General features: G+C 35.3%; 1 protein-coding gene across 2 annotated transcripts in view; it reads right to left on the bottom strand.

Moving 5' to 3' along the window:
• The window catches only part of MDGA2 (MAM domain containing glycosylphosphatidylinositol anchor 2), an 829,686-nt gene that overhangs the window by 104,797 nt on the left and 707,801 nt on the right, over window positions 1–17,088 (bottom strand). For both annotated transcript variants that reach the window (XM_067736879.1, XM_067736889.1), the window contains one exon: window positions 12,165–12,434. In XM_067736879.1, coding sequence (XP_067592980.1) covers window positions 12,165–12,434 — 270 coding nt within the window. The remainder of the gene's footprint in view (window positions 1–12,164; window positions 12,435–17,088) is intronic.

Below are 17,088 nucleotides of genomic sequence, written 5' to 3'. Positions count from 1 at the left end.
GAATAACCCAAAGATCTGTGAATATGACTCCTAGAGCAAGAAAAAGATTAAAGCACAAATAACTGTTCTTATAGTATTGCTAAGAAGCACTGGTCTGGATCTGATTGCAAAGCAAGTATCTGCCTGCAGTTAGATGCTGAGGCTACTAGCAACTGTCATTTTGATCAGTGCTTTAGAAATAGACAAAGTTCATTAGAACGATGAAAGAAAGTGATTTCTTAAGTAATGCTTACATAAGTAATGCAAAATTATAAAACTTTGGTTATATCCTCTGGTCTGAAATTCAAAAAGAATTTATAAAAAGAAAACCTCTATCAACTTTCTCAACTTACTGCTATGTCACAAAATATCCCTTGAGAAAAGACAATGTATCAGGTTGTGGGCAATTATCTGTGGAATGTCTCACCTGACCATCTTAAGTCTGGTTTCTGGCATGTCTTTGGAACAAGTTTTGCACTGTTCTCATCCATTAATCATCCCTTCAGGGTGATGGACAAAGGCCAAGTGCTTAAATAGACACTTGGAGGTTTGGGATACAGCTTTGATTCCACTGAACTAAAAAGTCCTTTGATTCTTTCACAGATTGATTTTATTACCACCCAATATCTACTGAAAAAATCCAACTGTACTAAGTGCTAAACAGACTCTTAAGAGTAGAAATACTAAACATATAATATTCACATACATATGTGTGGACTTCTACATTTGGGTTTCTTTGCTTTATTCTTTTCTGATGTCAGAGAATATTATAAAAATTCTTTTCTCTTAGGAGAAACTGTGATTTCGAACCATTTCTTATCCTCTAAAAACTGGATCTAATGCTTGCCCAAAATAATATAAGGAAGCTGTGAGCAATAGTTTTGGAATACTGTGTCCTACCCTGTTATGCTGATATCTCTGTCTTCCCTTTATTCTACCCAGCAGTGATGGTCTTGCTTACAAAATGGTAATTCTCCAAAACCTGATTCATATCCTTCTGATTTCACTTGTATACGTGACCTTTGTTACCAATATATTGGGTCATTCAATATTCTTAATATAACAGTCACTATCTCTTAAAGTAAGAGATACAGCTGGGCAAAGTTGTTATCTTGGGGAGGGGAACTACTGTGAAGATAACCAGTTTACTGTCTCCTCCTAAAGGAAAGTAATTTAGAGGTTAGGGGAGGAAAAAGGAAAAAATGATTCTCGAGGAACAACCAAATGTTTAAAAAATTAACACAATATGGATTAGAAAAAGTATATACATGACAATAGTAAATCGAACAATGCCATTCATATTATGAAACACCTCCTATTCCCAACCCTATCTTATTTGGCAAATATCATCCACTCTTCAATAATACTTGAGGTATAATTTACATACAATAAAATGAACACATTTTAAGTGCAGATTTCACTGAGTCTAGAAAAATATATATTACTATGTAGTCACCAATCAAGATATAGGAGATTTCTATCACTGCAGAAAGTTACCTGCTACTCCTTTGTAATCAATCAACTCCACCTTCAGCCCCAGCCAAAGAATATAATTTCTATTACTAAAGATTAGCTTTGCATGTTCAGGAAATTAATATAAATGGAATCATAAAGTATGCACTTTCTGTGGCTAGTTGTGTTTATTCAATATAATTGTTTTTGAAATCCATCCATTCATGTATTGTATCAGTAGTTCTCTCCACTTCTATGACTGAGTAAAATTCCACTGCATGAGTAGATTAGATCACAAGTTGTTTATTCAGCCACCTGTTGATGAATATTTGGGTTGTTTCTAGTCAGACACTATTACAAATAAAGCTGCCATTAAAGTTTGTGTATAAATCTCTGTATAGACATACACATTTTCATTTCTGTTGAATAATCATCTAGGAGTGGAATTGCTGGATCACTTGGTAAATAAATATTTAAGTTTTTGAGAGACTTACAAGCCATTTTCAAAACAGAAATCCCATTCTACACTCCCAGCAAGAATGTGTGATAATTTCAGTGACTATATATCCTCACCTACATTTGCTGTTGTCAGCCTTTTTAACTTTTGTCATTATAATGTGTGTGTAGTTCTAACTTGTTGTGTTTTAAATTTCATTTCTCTGATAACAAATGATGGCTACCAGTTTTAATACAAATACTGGTCAATTGTATGCTATTTTGTGCAATGTATATTCAAGTCTCTTGCCAATTTTATTTGGACCGTTTGTCTTATTATTGAATTTTAAGGATTATATACTCTGGATACAAACACTTTGTCACAAACATGTATTTCAAATTCTTTTTTCAGCCTGTGGCTTGCTTTCTCCTTTTTCCCTTTTTTTTGTTTCTTTAGACCAATAATTTTTTTAAAAAAAAATTTATTGGAATATAGTTGATTTACAATGTTGTATTAGTTTCAGGTGTACAGCAAAGTGAATCAGTGATACACATACATATATCCACTCTGTTTAAGATTCTTTTCCCACGTAGGTCATTGAAGAGTATTGAGTAGAGTTCCCTGTGCTACACAGTAGTACATATATACAGTAGAATATTACTCAGCCATACAAAAGGACAAAATAATGCTATTTGCAGCAACATGGATGGACCTAGAGATTGTCATACTGAGTGAAGTAAGTCAGACAGAGAAAGACAAATGTCATATGATATTGCTTATATGTGGAAGCTTTTTCCTTTTTTAATGAGGTCTTTTGAGGAGCAGGAAGACTGCAGTTTTAATTATGCTTGTATTATTATTATTTGTATTAGTTTTAAATGACTGGTGATTTTTGGGGTTTACTTTCTATTCCAAATTTGCCTAGATTTTCTCCTGAGTTTTCTCCTAGAATTTTACAGTTTTAATTTTTTATATTTACATCTACAATCAATTTTAAATTAATCTTGTGCGTAATGTGAGGTATTATTTAAGGTTTATTTTTTTAATATGAATATCCAGTTGTTCTAGCACAATTTATTCAGAAGACTATCATTTCTTAATGGATTATGCTGGTGACTTTGGAAAACTCATTTGACCATATGTGTATCATCTCTGTGACCTTAGAGGTCTATTCCTGGATCTTTTATCCTGTTTCAATGAACCATGTGTTTATATTTATACAAAAACCACACTATCTTGATTACTGTGACTTTACAGTAAGACTTGGAACAGGGTAGTGTGAGTCCTCCAACTTTGTTCTTTTTCCCCTTGCACATAGGTCTAGCTATTGTTAAGCCTTAGCTTTCCAAATAAAATCTAGAGTCAGCTCTTCAATTTCTATAGAAACAAAACCAAAAACAACCATGCTGGGTATTTTGTTGGGATTGCAGTGAATCTGTAGATCAATTCGGAGACAATAAGTATGAAACCAATATTAATTCTTCCAAAATATGAACTTGGTATATTTCTCTATTTATTTCGGTTCATATCCCTCAGCAATTTTTTAATATTTTTCAGTGTACGTCTTGTGCATATTTTATTAAATTTATTTACACTTTGATCTGGAAATGGTATTTTTTACCCTTCAGTTTCAAATTTTTGTAGCTATTATACAGAAATATGATTGATTTTACATACTAATTTCATACCCTATGCTATGCTAAATTATCTTAATTCAAGTATATTTTCTCATAGATAATTTAGCATTGTCTTCAAAAACAACGACATAATCTGTGACTAGAAATAACTTTGTTTCTTCCTTTCTGATTTTTATGCATGTTATTTACTTTCCTTGTGTTATTGTAGTGGTAAGGACCTGCAGTACAATATTTGTGACTAATGAGAGTGGGTATTTTTGTTTTGCTCCCAATTTTAGAAGGAAAATGTTTGATCAGCATATTATCTTGGTGAGTATTCCATGTGCACATGTAACAATATGTAGTTTACAACTTTGGGTATGATAATCTACAAATATCAATTAATTTAGTTTGCTTGTAGTATGGTCCAGATTGTCTCAAACATTAGTGATTTTCTGGGTACATATTCTATAAATTATTCATAGATGGATGTTAAAACCTTTAGTGTAATTATGAGTAGATTATTCCTCCTGGCACTTTATTTATGAATTTTGAAGCTCTATTATTAGGTGCACACATATTTATATCTGTATAACCTTTCCTGTAAATTCCTCTTTTACTATTATTAAATGTCCCTCTTTAACTCTTAAAATTTTCTGTCTTGAAGTCTATTTTGTCTAGCAATAATATAGTCATGTCAGCTTTCTTATGTGCTCTTTGCATGTTATGTATTGCTCCATCCTGTCCTTTCAGCTTCTTTGTGTCTTTGTATTTAACATGTGTTTCTTGTAGATAGCAGTGTCTATCTTGTAGATAGCTTGCTTTTTGTTGTTTTTCTAAAATTCCAGTCCAGGGCTTCCCTGGTGGCGCAGTGGTTGAGGGTCTGCCTGCCAATGCAGGGGACACGGGTTCATGCCCCGGTCCAGGAAGAACCCACATGCAGCGGAGCGGCTAGGCCCATGAACCATGGCCGCTGAGCCTGCGCGTCCGGAGCCTGTGCTCCGCAACGGGAGAGGGCCACAACAGCAAGAGGCCCGTGTACCGCAAAAAACAAAACAAAACAAAAATCCAGTCCAGTGATTTCTGACAACTGAAGTGTTAAGTTCATTTACATTTCATGTCATTATTAATAAAATTGGGTTAAAGTCTATCATCTTGCTCATTGTTTTCATTGTCCCTTCAGTGTTTTTGTTGTTGTTGTTCACTTGTTATCTTTTCCTCTGATATTTCGAGTAAATTCAAATGTATTTTAGTTTCTTCAATGCACCACTTTTTTTTTGATATTTATTTAAACATCTTTATTGGAGTATACTTGCTTTACAGTGGTGTGTTAGTTTCTGCTTTATAACAAAGTGAATCAGCTATACAAATATAGATATCCCCAGATCTCTTCCCTCTTGTGTCTTCCTCTCTCCCACCCTCCATATCCCACCCCTCTAGGCGGTCACAAAGCACCGAGCTGATCTCCCTGTGCTATGTGGCTGCTTCCCACTAGCTATCTGTTTTACATTTGGTAGTATATATAAGTCCATGCCACTCTCTCACTTTGTCCCAGCTTACCTTTCCCTCTCCCCATGTCCTCAAGTCCATTCTCCAGTAGGTCTGTGTCATTATTCCCGTCCTGCCCCTAGGTTCTTCATAACCAGTTTTTTTTTTTTTTTTTAGATTCCATATACATGTGTTAGGATACGGTATTTGTTTTTCTCTTTCTGACTTACTTCACTGTGTATGACAGACTCTAGGTCCATCTACCTCACTACAAATAACTCAATTTTGTTTCTTTTTATGGCTGAGTAATATTCCATTGTATATATGTGCCACATCTTCTTTATCCATTCATCTGTCAATGGACACTTAGGTTGTTTCCATGTCCTGGCGATTGTAAATAGTGCTGCCATCATCCAAAAATCCACAAACAATAAATGCTGGAGCGGGTGTGGAGAAGAGGGAACCCTCTTGCACGTTGGTGGGAATGTAAATTGATACAGCCACTATGGAGAACAGTATGGAGGTTCCTTAAAAAACTAAAAATAGAGCTACCATATGACCCAGCAATCCCACTACTGGGCATATACCCTGAGAAAACCATAATTCAAAAAGAGTCATGTACCACAATGTTCACTGCAGCAATGCACCACTTTTTAAAAAAACTTTTTAGAAGTTTCTGTATGGCAAAAACTATGCAACTTTAACTTATTCTATTTAGAGTCAATATTGTATCACTTAATATATCACATTTCACATTTCATGCTTCTCTGAGGTCCCTATTTGCTTCTCAGTTCCTATTTCACAAATGTTATAAATTTAGAAAAATACAACTCAAATTAATCCCATCATTTGTGTTATTGCTGTAACATTTTGGTTCGTGATATGTTATAAACCCTAACTTATAATGTTATTATTTTTGCTTCAAACCAAGGATTGAGAGACTTTTCCTCAAAGGGCTAGATGTAAATATTGCGTTGGCCCAAAAGTTCGTTTGGGTTTTTCAGTAACATCTTATGGAAAAATCTGAATGAACTTTTGGGCCAACCCAATATTTTAGGTTTATGAGCCATATGGTTGCTGTTACAACTACTCACCTCTCCTGTTGTAGCATGAATGGAGCCATAGACAATACATAAGCAAGTGAAGAAAGCTATGTTGCAATTAACCTTTATCTATAAAAACTGTTGGTTGGTGCCCAAGAGGTAATTTGCTGACCATTGTTTGCACAGCTGTTTATTAGGGAAATTATAAAAAAATTTATCTTTACCCACCTATTTACTGGATCTGATCATCTTCATTCCATTTTTTCCCCATGTTTATTGAGGTATAATTGGTATACAAAAAAAGTGAATATAATTAATATAATACAATTTGGTAAATTTAGACATACGTATACCTCCTGTTACTATCACCACAATCTAGGTAATAAATATATCCATCACCTCCAAAAGTTTCCTTGTGTTCATGTGTGGGTGTGTAGGTGTGTATGTTAAGAGCCCAGAAATAAACTCACTCATATATGGTCAACTGATCTTCTTCAAAGGTACCGAGAATATACAACAGAGAAAAGATAGTCTCTTTAAAAAATGATGTTGAAAAAACTAGATATCCACATTTAAGACAATGAAATTCGACACGTGTCTTTTACCATACACAAAATTTAACTCATAATGGGTTAAAGATTTGAATATAAGATCTGAAAACATAAAACTCACAGAAGAAAACATAGGAGAAAAGATTATTTCTTTATGTAGATCCTGGTTTCCACTGAAAACTTTTCCCTTTAATATGAAGAATATGTTTTGGCATATTTTGTAGTACAGTTTTACTGACTACTAATTCTCCAGCTTTCATTTTCCAGAAAAATATATTTGTTTGACCCTATTTTAAAGCACATTTTCACTGGAAATAAAATTATTAACGGACAGTATTTTAAAGATGTTTAAAGATTTAAAGATGTGTCATTGTCTTCTAGCTCACATTGCTTCTAATGAGAAGGTAACTGTCATGCATATCATCACAATATCATTTTTATTCTGGCTGCTTTGAAAACTTTCTGTCTTTGGTTTTCTGCAATTGGATTATGATGTGCCTAGGTGTGGTTTTATTTGTATTTTTTCTTGGTTTGTGTTCCATGATATGATTGGATCTGTGGGTTTGAAAAACTTTTTTTTTCTTTTTTGTCCCATTCTCATTCTTTTCTAGAACGTCTGGAAATTCAATTGCAATTATTTTAGGCCATTTTTCATTATCCTCCAGGTCCTTAGGTCTCTTTTCTTTAGTCTTCAATCTTTTTTCTATCTAGCAGATTGTCTCAGCTCTTTCAATTTGTCTTCAATTTCACTGACCCTTCTACCTTTTCCAATATGTTGTTCATTCCATTTAGGTAATTTTTTCATTCCAGTTATTATACCGTTTTAGTTATAGTTGTTTGCATTTGGTTATTTTTTAAAGGATTTTTTCCCGCTGCTGAAATTTCTTATGCATTTGCTCATAAATACTGCATTTATCTTTAAATCTTTGAACATATTTTCCTTTAATACTTTGAAATTATTATAATAGCTAGGTTGTGCTATATCCAACATCTGGGCCATCTCAGGGTTAGTTTCTAAAAGACCACTGTTACTCTCTCTTTTTTTAAGTTTATTTTTTTAATTTATATTATTTATTTTTGCCTGCATTAGGTAATTTTTGCTGCACATGGGCTTTCTCTAGTTGCAGTGAGCAGGGGCTACTCTTCGTTGCAGTGCATGGGCTTCTCATTTCGGTGGCTTCTCTTGTTGCGGAACATGGGCTCTAGGCTTATGGGCTTCAGTAGTTGTGGCACACGAGCTCAGTAATTGTGGCTCTCGGGCTCTAGAGCGCATGCTCAGTAGTTGCGGCGCATGGGCTTAGCTGCTCTGCAGCACATGGGATCTTCCCAGACCAGGGCTTGAACCCATGTCCCCTGCATTGGCAGGAGGATTCTTAACCACTGCACCATCAGGGAAGTCCCATGACCACTGTTATTCTTGACTAAGGGTAACACTTTCCTATTTTCCTTGCATGTCAGGTAATTTTTATTATTTATTGAGCATTGTTAGTAATTATCACTACATTATTACATTGTAATGTGTAATACATATTGTATAATATATTATAGATAACTGGACTATGCTCTCTTCCTCTAAAGAGTGTCGATGTTTATTCTAGTAGGTAATTCAGCTACCTGCTAATCACTTCAAATTTTTGTATTCTGCCTTTTTACATTTTATCAGGGTGAGATGTATGGAGAACATAGAGACTTGCTCTTACAAATTGGTGGAACTCTACTTCCAAATTCTACCTCTCCATGAATCTTATCGGGGCTTGGTGTTAGCCTTTGTTTGGGAGAATCTAGAATAAGTCTTTATTTTCAAGCAAGGCCCTGACTCCTAAGGCTTAATCATTCTGATATCTCAGCAGGATGTTCGGAATTTTAAGAAGGTATATCCTACTTTGCTAAGTTGAAAATTCTAGCTTTCTCCATCACTGCTTGAACTCTACTGTCACTTTTCTGCTCTGAACCTGATATAGAAGAGTGTGCTAAGCCTCAACAGTTTCACCTTATCTATGCATCCCAATCTTCAGGTAAGGACTAGGATGGAATCAACACAAACTCCTATAAGCCTTCCTCTAATCCGCCCTTTCTGTTCCATCTCTAAAATATTGCATAAATTAGATTCAATATTAAAGTAAATATTTTGGTAAAAGTTTTGCTAAGTGATAGTATTATTTCCTTAATTAATATTTACATTTTTATTTCTACTTTTTTAGGTTCAGCATGGATTCATCTACATTTTATCTAGCTTAATTATCCAAAAATTCCTTTAGAACCACTAATAAAAGAGTTACTGAGGGCTTCCCTGGTGGCGCAGTGGTTGAGAGTCCGCCTGCCAATGCAGGGGACACGGGTTCGTGCCCCGGTCCGGGAAGATCCCACATGCCACGGAGCGGCTGGGCCCGTGAGCCATGGCCGCTGAGCTTGTGCGTCCGGAGCCTGTGCTCCGCAACGGGAGAGGCCACAACAGTGAGAGGCCCGCGTACCGCAAAAAAAAAAAAAAAAAAAAAAAAGAGTTACTGAGGTGTGTCAAAAAGAGCTTCAATTTACAGTCAGAAGATACACATTTTACTTTTGGTTTCCTTAGCCTCTATTAGCTTACCTTTCATACAAGGGTGATACTGCTTCTTTTACACACATAGCAGAATTGTTTGAATGAAAAGAATACAAGTGGAATCACTTCGTACACCATAGAATACATCAAGAGTTCTTAGGACATATAATGCATTTTCTGCTCTATAGTTTTAACATAACTGTAATTCATAATGCTGGCTGAAACACTGGGATCCATTAGTCTACCTGTTATCATCATAAGTAAAATTCTAATAAATGTAACAGAATTTTGGCTCTGAAAAATATTTGACGTTGAAATTTTTTGCCTTTTAGAGTTATCACAGGGAATTTTTTTTTTTTTTTTTTTTTTTTTGCGGTACGCAGGCCTCTCACTGTTGTGGCCTCTCACGTTGCGGAGCACAGGCTCCGGATGCGCAGGCTCAGAGGCCATGGCTCACGGGCCTAGCCACTCCACGGCATGTGGGATCTTCCCAGACTGGGGCACGAACCCGTGTCCCCTGCATCGGCAGGCAGACTCCCAACCACTGTGCCACCAGGGAAGCCCTATCACAGGGAATTTTATTAGATATTTTTCCATTAGTTCATTTGCTCTTACTTCTGATAGTTCTAATGATTTTTCTACAATGTTATGCTGTTCATGTTTAGACATTCATAACAGACAAGTAACCAGCTGAATAGCACAAACGTATGCATTACCAGAGAATAAAATACATTTTCTATCTGGTTACTACATAACTCAATCTGACTTTAGAAAACAAGAATAAAACGTTGTGATTTGGAGTCAAATTTGACTTGGTTGTTATTTCATCCTTTTCATTCTTTAGAACTAAGTAATGTTAGAGTAATCCAACAGCCTGTCTTAAGCATATCACAGTTCTCAGTCATCCTCAATTTCTTTACATTCATTGAGTGATAGCATGTACTCCCTTTCATAAAAATGTCTCACTCTTGCTTAATTTGTTCTCTAGGATCTGTCTAATTTTGGTTATGTGTCTGATCTGCTGGTGCTGAATATGGAGAAAAGAGTAGTTCCAAAATGTCAATCTGAATGTTGTAATATATCAAAAGAAAAGTAGAGGATGGGGCTTCCCTGGTGGCGCAGTGGTTGAGAGTCCGCCTGCCGGTGCAGGGGATGCGGGTTCGTGCCCCGGTCCGGGAGGATCCCACATGCCGCGGAGCGGCTGGGCCAGTGAGCCATGGCCGCTGGGCCTGCGCGTCTGGAGCCTGTTGCTCCGCAACGGGAGAGGCCACGGCAGTGAGAGGCCCGCGTACCGCAAAAAAAAAAAAAAAAAAAAAAAAAAAACCAAAACTTTATTAGATTTTATGTGGAGATCTTGAAACAATGTGGTTGACCTGGAGATCGAAAAATGCACACTGGAAACAAATTAATGCACGGGGATGTTTCCTCTCCCCCTATGGGGCAACCACAACAGGTTTATTCCTTCCTGCAACTACTGAAATCTACTTACTGCACCCCATGGATCTGGAATGGGAGAATGGAGCTAGTGTTTATTCTGGTCTCAGCTTGTCTTCTAGTTCAAAAAATAGGATTTGGATCATATAATAGAGAACAAATGAAAATCTTGCAGAGGCAGCATGGTCTAAACCAGTCAAAGTTAGAAAACAGTGTCACCAGAGAAAATCAGAATGTGTATAAAGCCAAAAAGATTGAAGAAAGGGGTTTAGTTAATTTTATCGAGTATTTTTATTTTGGAGGGTTAATGAAAGAAAGTAAAGTGCTCCATTTGTACCAATATGTGAAAAACAATTGCCTTTGAAGGATTCTTATTGCTTGGGATAATAACATATAAATAAGGAATGAAAGTATATTATGCCATTTAAATTACCCCATAGAGTAATAGAGTACATTCTCTTACCCTTGTAAATATTCCTAGGAAGAAAAATTAAATCACCATGTAAGTAATTGTCCTAGGGATTTTTTATTTCATTTTAATAGTTTATTTTAAGTATCAAAGTAGAAAAACCTTAAGTTCAACTGAATGTTAATAAAAGGGATTGCAAAACCAAGAAGTGGCAAGATCCAGCAGAGAGGATGTCTTCATATTCTTTGGTTAGTCAATTGTATTTTATCCACCTAATATCCCATTTCAGGAAGCAAAAATGTCTCAAGGCAACCCATATTAGAGAGCTCTCTTATGAGTAAGAACTTATTAATAAGAATTTATATTACCAATGAACAAGATTTAATTAATTCTGAAACATTTTAATCATGATTTTTATGATTGCTTTTCAGATAACATACAATGTCCAGTTTCTTCTTTTAGTAGCATAAACACTATAACCGTTTCAACTAATTTTATCTAGAACAAAATAATAATGAAAAGGAGTATATCCTTTTAATGTATGCCTAAACCCTAGCTCAAAAATTACACAGATTTACTTTAGATTACCAAAATAATTTAAATAAACATGTATAATTTAATACAGATTTAATATTTCCTTAAATACATTAAAAGATAATGATACCAAAAATGATAATTCTCTCTAATTCATTATATACCAGATACAACTATATTGATTTCCCTTTGAATATCTGTGGTCCTATGGTAAGCCAGGGACAAAATGAAGATTCACCATACATTAAGAGGTAATAAATAAATAAACAAGAAAAAGAAAGAAATCACTCTCTACTATTAAAACCAGAACAGGTATTGGATTGCAAGGGATTTTAAACTTGCAAAAGAAAACATGTATTAATATTTGCAATTTGATCTAAATAAAGCTAGTTAAGGTTTGTCACTTTATTACTGAAACACTCAACATAACCAACCTCATCACCAACTCTATTTGAATTCACATAAACTTCTAATTTTATAGGCACATTAACTATCTTAACTACTAAAATAGACTTTCCTTGAAAATAAATGAGTAGAAGCTCTAAATATGAACAGTCAAGCTGTTCATGGTATGCTCCATGGATCTGCAAAATGCTTTCATTCTTATACTGACATAAGCCTAAACTCCCAAGATCTAAAAAAAAAAAAAAAAAAAAAAAAATGCAAAATATTCAGCATCTTACCTGTAACAAGAAAGCTGCATCTCCCTGCTCCAGCTTCATTTATGATGCTACAATTATAAACCCCATAGTTTTCGTTGGAAAGACTCTTCACTGGGTACTCTGTGTATTCTTGAGAGTCAAATTGACCCATCCGTAATAATTTGTTTCCCAAGCGCCACTCATAGGTCAGCACCCGTATTGGATAGGCTCTCAGGACCCTGCAGCTCATAGTGACACTGCGGTCTTGTCCTTGCCGGATTTCCAGAAATGCTGGTTCCACAGCAGGAGGATCTGTAGAAAAGAGATATTAAAACAGATAAAATATGTGGTTTGCAATAAGCCAGGGGCTACTCTTACTGTGAGAAGCTATTTTCAAGAATACATCTAGCAACAGGGAAGGAATATTAAGAGGTGGGTGGAGAACATATTTAGACCTGGGAATTTCAGCTTGGGTAGGGAAACGTGATTCCCGAGTGTGGGCAATGAATAAGACTCATTGCTTTAAAAAAGCATTTGCAGGTGAAACTAAGCAGAGTTTATTTTTTCTTTCTAGTTGCTTCCCAGAAAAAAATGTCGTAAGTATGTTTGGTTTATACTGTTAGCAAGCAAATGATGTTCTGGGTATAAAAGCAGAGTATCCACACTAGCATGAAATTCTGAAGCAGACGAAGCCATTGGTTCAAGTCAGTGAATTCTAATTATCCCATATGAGGCTCAGTCCTTGGGCTTCTGGATACCAATTATTTAATAAAATGGGTAACACAAGTATATAAATTTATTTTCTAAATTATTCAGTCAGAAAGAATTTGACTGCAAGTCATAATATTCATGCGTAAACCTTAAACAAACTTTGCAAATTATACCACAGGTGGATATGGATTTCAACCCACTGCAATGGCTCATTTATTTGGCTTAATTGTGAGTTTTTTTCCCCATACAATCAAAACTTGCTACATTAGGTACCTAATCTTTTTGTTTTTGATGGGAAGATTTCCAAAAGGTGTTACACATTTCTCTCATTAGGGTATGCAAAATATAGGTCTTTTCTTAATGATGACTCCCAACTGTCATAATAAATAACAATTATTTCCTGGGCTCTAATGACATGGTTCATGTATGGCACCCTCTTGAGTTGTGCAGTATAAAAGCTGTACAACTCCACCTGGAAGCCCTTCCTTCAGGATGCTAAAAGGTTTTAGGACTACCACACCAAACGTGCCATCTGATATTCTTTACATGTCATTCCATCTACTTTTTATAATATTGCTCTCCTTTCTCATAGCCAACATATTGACTGACCCTTCTTGCTTCTTTCCACAAATATGTTTAAGCTACCGTAAGAATTTTAATTTTATTCATAAATTCAATTTTTGAGCCCTCCTTATATAAGTGCTAAGAATAGAAAAAGAAATGAACAAGAAAAAAATCCTATCAGCATGTAGTTTATGCTCTAACGCAATAGACAGACATTTAAATAGCTAATTTAAAAAACTGAAGTACAAAAAACAATTCTAGGGTAGAAAGTGAAGAAGTGAATAACACTATGAGGATTGACCAGGCAAGGAATGTGATACTTGAATTGTATCTCCCAGGATATATAGGAAATGGTCAGGTGGGTGAATAGTAAGAGAGGACATCCCAGGTAGAGGGGTAAGTAGGTGCAAAGGTAAGGAGGAGACAGGGAGAACAGGGTGTTTAGGGAAGTATAAGTGAATAGCATAACTGATGCATAAAAGGTGCACGAAGGCTTGGGAAGAAATAAAGATGAAAAGAAAAGCAGAGGCTCTATCAAGGATCCTTGAATGTCATGTTATGGAGTTTGAATTTTATCCTGTTGGTACTGAGGGTCTTTAAAAAATTTTTAAATAAAGCCTTTATATGATTAAACCAATCTTTTAGAAGGCATACTGTGGCAGATAGGAGGAGCATGAACCTCAAAGAGAAGAAACTCAAAGAGAAGGCCTGAACTAAGGCAATGTCATGGGACCATAAATGATGCCTTAGACAAGAGGGGGATGAATGATGAAGACAGGGAAGAAAGGAGGGGTAGTTTGGAGTTTGGTGGACATGTTGAATTTGTGCACCCAAGTACTTCTTTATTTCCAAACATATGGTTATGTTTTATTTTTTCTTTGTTCTGATTTTGTGCTTAACTGAATCATATTCAGAGAAAACAATTCATATATATTAAATCAACTGAAATTTGTTAAAACTTGTTTTATCTCCCAGAATATGATCGATTTTTATCCTGTTTGTGCTTTCAAAGGAGTAGTCTGTAGTTTGGGGATGTGATGTGGATCTATTGGGTTAAGTCTGATAACTGTGTTGTCCATATCATTTATATAGTTGTTAGGGTTTTTTTTTTTTTTTTTTGCCCCATTTATTCTACTTGGATTAACGTACAAGAAAGTGTTGAACTCTTCTAAAAGGGTAGTAGCTTTTAAAAATTTTCTTCTTGTAGTCCTGTCTCCTTTTTGCTCTACATAACTTGAGGCAATGCTATTCATTACATACAAATTTAAATCGCCTTTATGTTATTGATGATTTGAAACTTTTATCTTTGTGAGTTATCTCCTTTATCTCTATTAATGTTTTAATATTTAAAACTCTATTTTGTCTCATATTAATATAGTTACCTCGGCTTTCATTTAGTTAATATTTACATGTTATGTCTTTTCCATCCTTTTATACTTTCAGTAACCTTATATTTTACTAGCACCTCTTTTAAACAGCACATTGTTATATTCTATTTTTTCAAAAAAGTCAAACAATCTTTTTCTTCTACCCAGAGTACTTAGCACTTTAATCATTTCAGTTTAATATACTGATATATTTGGGTACAAGTGTTTCCTGTTATTTTATTCTTTCTGTTTGTTTTGTGATCTTTCTTTCCTTGTTTTCTTTGTATTAATGGATTATATCATTATTCTAACCCTTTTCCTGCTACTAGTTGGGAACTTAACTGCTCTGTTTCTATTATTTTATTGATTGTCTTAAAGCATGCAACATGCCTACTTAAGTTATCCCAAAACATCAATTAATACCTTTACCATCCTCTTAGACAAAATAATCTTAGAACACTTTGTTCCTTTTATTCCTGTTCTGACATATGTCATTGAGTCATGAACTTTAATTCCCTCATTTTTAAAAAATTTATTGGACATTATCATACTTTATACTTGCACTATTTTTTAAATTACCCAGATATATGTTAGCTTATTTGCCCTTAATTCCTTCTTTCATCACAGACCTACCAAATCTGTGAACACTTTCCTTTCACCTAAAGTATATCATATTGAATTATATTTAGTACACTTTATGATGTTGATTTTCAAAAAATATACATTTTACCTCATTCTTTTTTTTTTTTTTTAACATCTTCAGTGGAGTATAATTGCTTTACAACGGTGTGTTAGTTTCTGCTTTATAACAAAGTGAATCAGTTACACATATACATATGTCCCCATATCTCTTCCCTCTTGCGTCTCCCTCCCTCCCACCCTCCCTATCCCACCCCTCTAGGTGGGCACAGAGCACCAAACTGATCTCCCTGTGCTATGCGGCTGCTTCCCACTAGCTATCTATTTTACATTTGGTAGTGTATATATGCCCATGACACTAACTTTGTCCCAGCTTACCCTTCCCCCTCCCCGTGTCCTCAAGTCCATTCCCTAGTAGGTCTGTGTGTTACTCCCGTCTTGCCCATAGGTTCTTCATGACTATTTTTTTTTTTTTAGATTCCATATATATGGGTTAGCATACGGTATTTCTTTTTCCCTTTCTGACTGACTTCACCCAGTATGACAGACTCTAGGTCCATCCACCTCACTACAAATAACTCAGCTTCGTTCCTTTTTATGGCTGAGTAATATTCCATTGTATGTATGTGCCACATCTTCTTTATCCATTCATCTGTTGATGGACACTTAGGTTGTTTCCATGTCCTGGCTATTGTAAATAGTGCTGCAATGAACATTGTGGTACATGGCTCTTTTTGAATTATGGTTTTCTCAGGGTATATGCCCAGTAGTGGGATTGCTGGGTTGTATGGTAGTTCTAATTTTAGTTTTTTAAGGAACCTCCATACTGTTCTCCATAGTGGCTGTATCAATTTACATTCCCACCAACAGTGCAAGAGTGTTCCCTTTTCTCCACACCCTCTCCAGCATTTATTGTTTCTAGATTTTTTGATGATGGCCAATCTGACTGGTGTGAGGTGATACCTCATTGTAGTTTGGATTTGCATTTCTCTAATGATTAGTGATGTTGAATATTCTTTCATGTGTTTGTTGGCAATCTGTATGTCTTCTTTGGAGAAATGTCTATTTAGGTCTTCTGCCCATTTTTGGATTGGGTTGTTTGTTTTTTTGTTATTGAGCTGCATGAGCTGCTTGTAAATTTTGGAGATTAATCCTTTGTCAGTTCCTTCATTTGCACATATTTTCTCCCATTCTGAGGGTCCTCTTTTCGTCTTGTTTATGGTTTCCTTTGCTGTGCAGAAGCTTTTGAGTTTAGTTAGGTCCCATTTGTTTATTTTTGTTTTTATTTCCATTTCTCTAGGAGGTGGGTCAAAAAGGATCTTGCTGTGATTTATGTCATAGAGTGTTCTGCCTATGTTTTCCTCTAAGAGTTTTATAGCGTATGGCCTTACATTTAGGTCTTTAATTCATTTTTAGTTTATTCTTGTGTATGGTGTTAGGGAGTGTTCTAATTTCATTCTTTTATATGTAGCTGTGCAGTTTCCCCAGCACCACTTATTGAAGAGGCTGTATTTTCTCCACTGTATATTCTTGCCTCCTTTATCAAAGACAAGGTGACCATATGTGCATGGGTTTCTCTCTGGGCTTTTAACCTCATTCTTAAAAGATATTTTCCTTGTACACAGGATTATAGGTTAGCAGTTATTTTCTTTCAGCACAACAGGATATAATTCCATTGTCTTCAG

The sequence above is a fragment of the Pseudorca crassidens genome, chromosome 1 (genome assembly GCF_039906515.1).
Source record: "Pseudorca crassidens isolate mPseCra1 chromosome 1, mPseCra1.hap1, whole genome shotgun sequence".
In the NCBI taxonomy this organism is placed as follows: Eukaryota; Metazoa; Chordata; class Mammalia; order Artiodactyla; family Delphinidae; genus Pseudorca; species Pseudorca crassidens.
The sequence above is the reverse complement of the archived record's forward strand: the minus strand, read 5'-3'. Positions and strand labels throughout refer to the sequence as shown.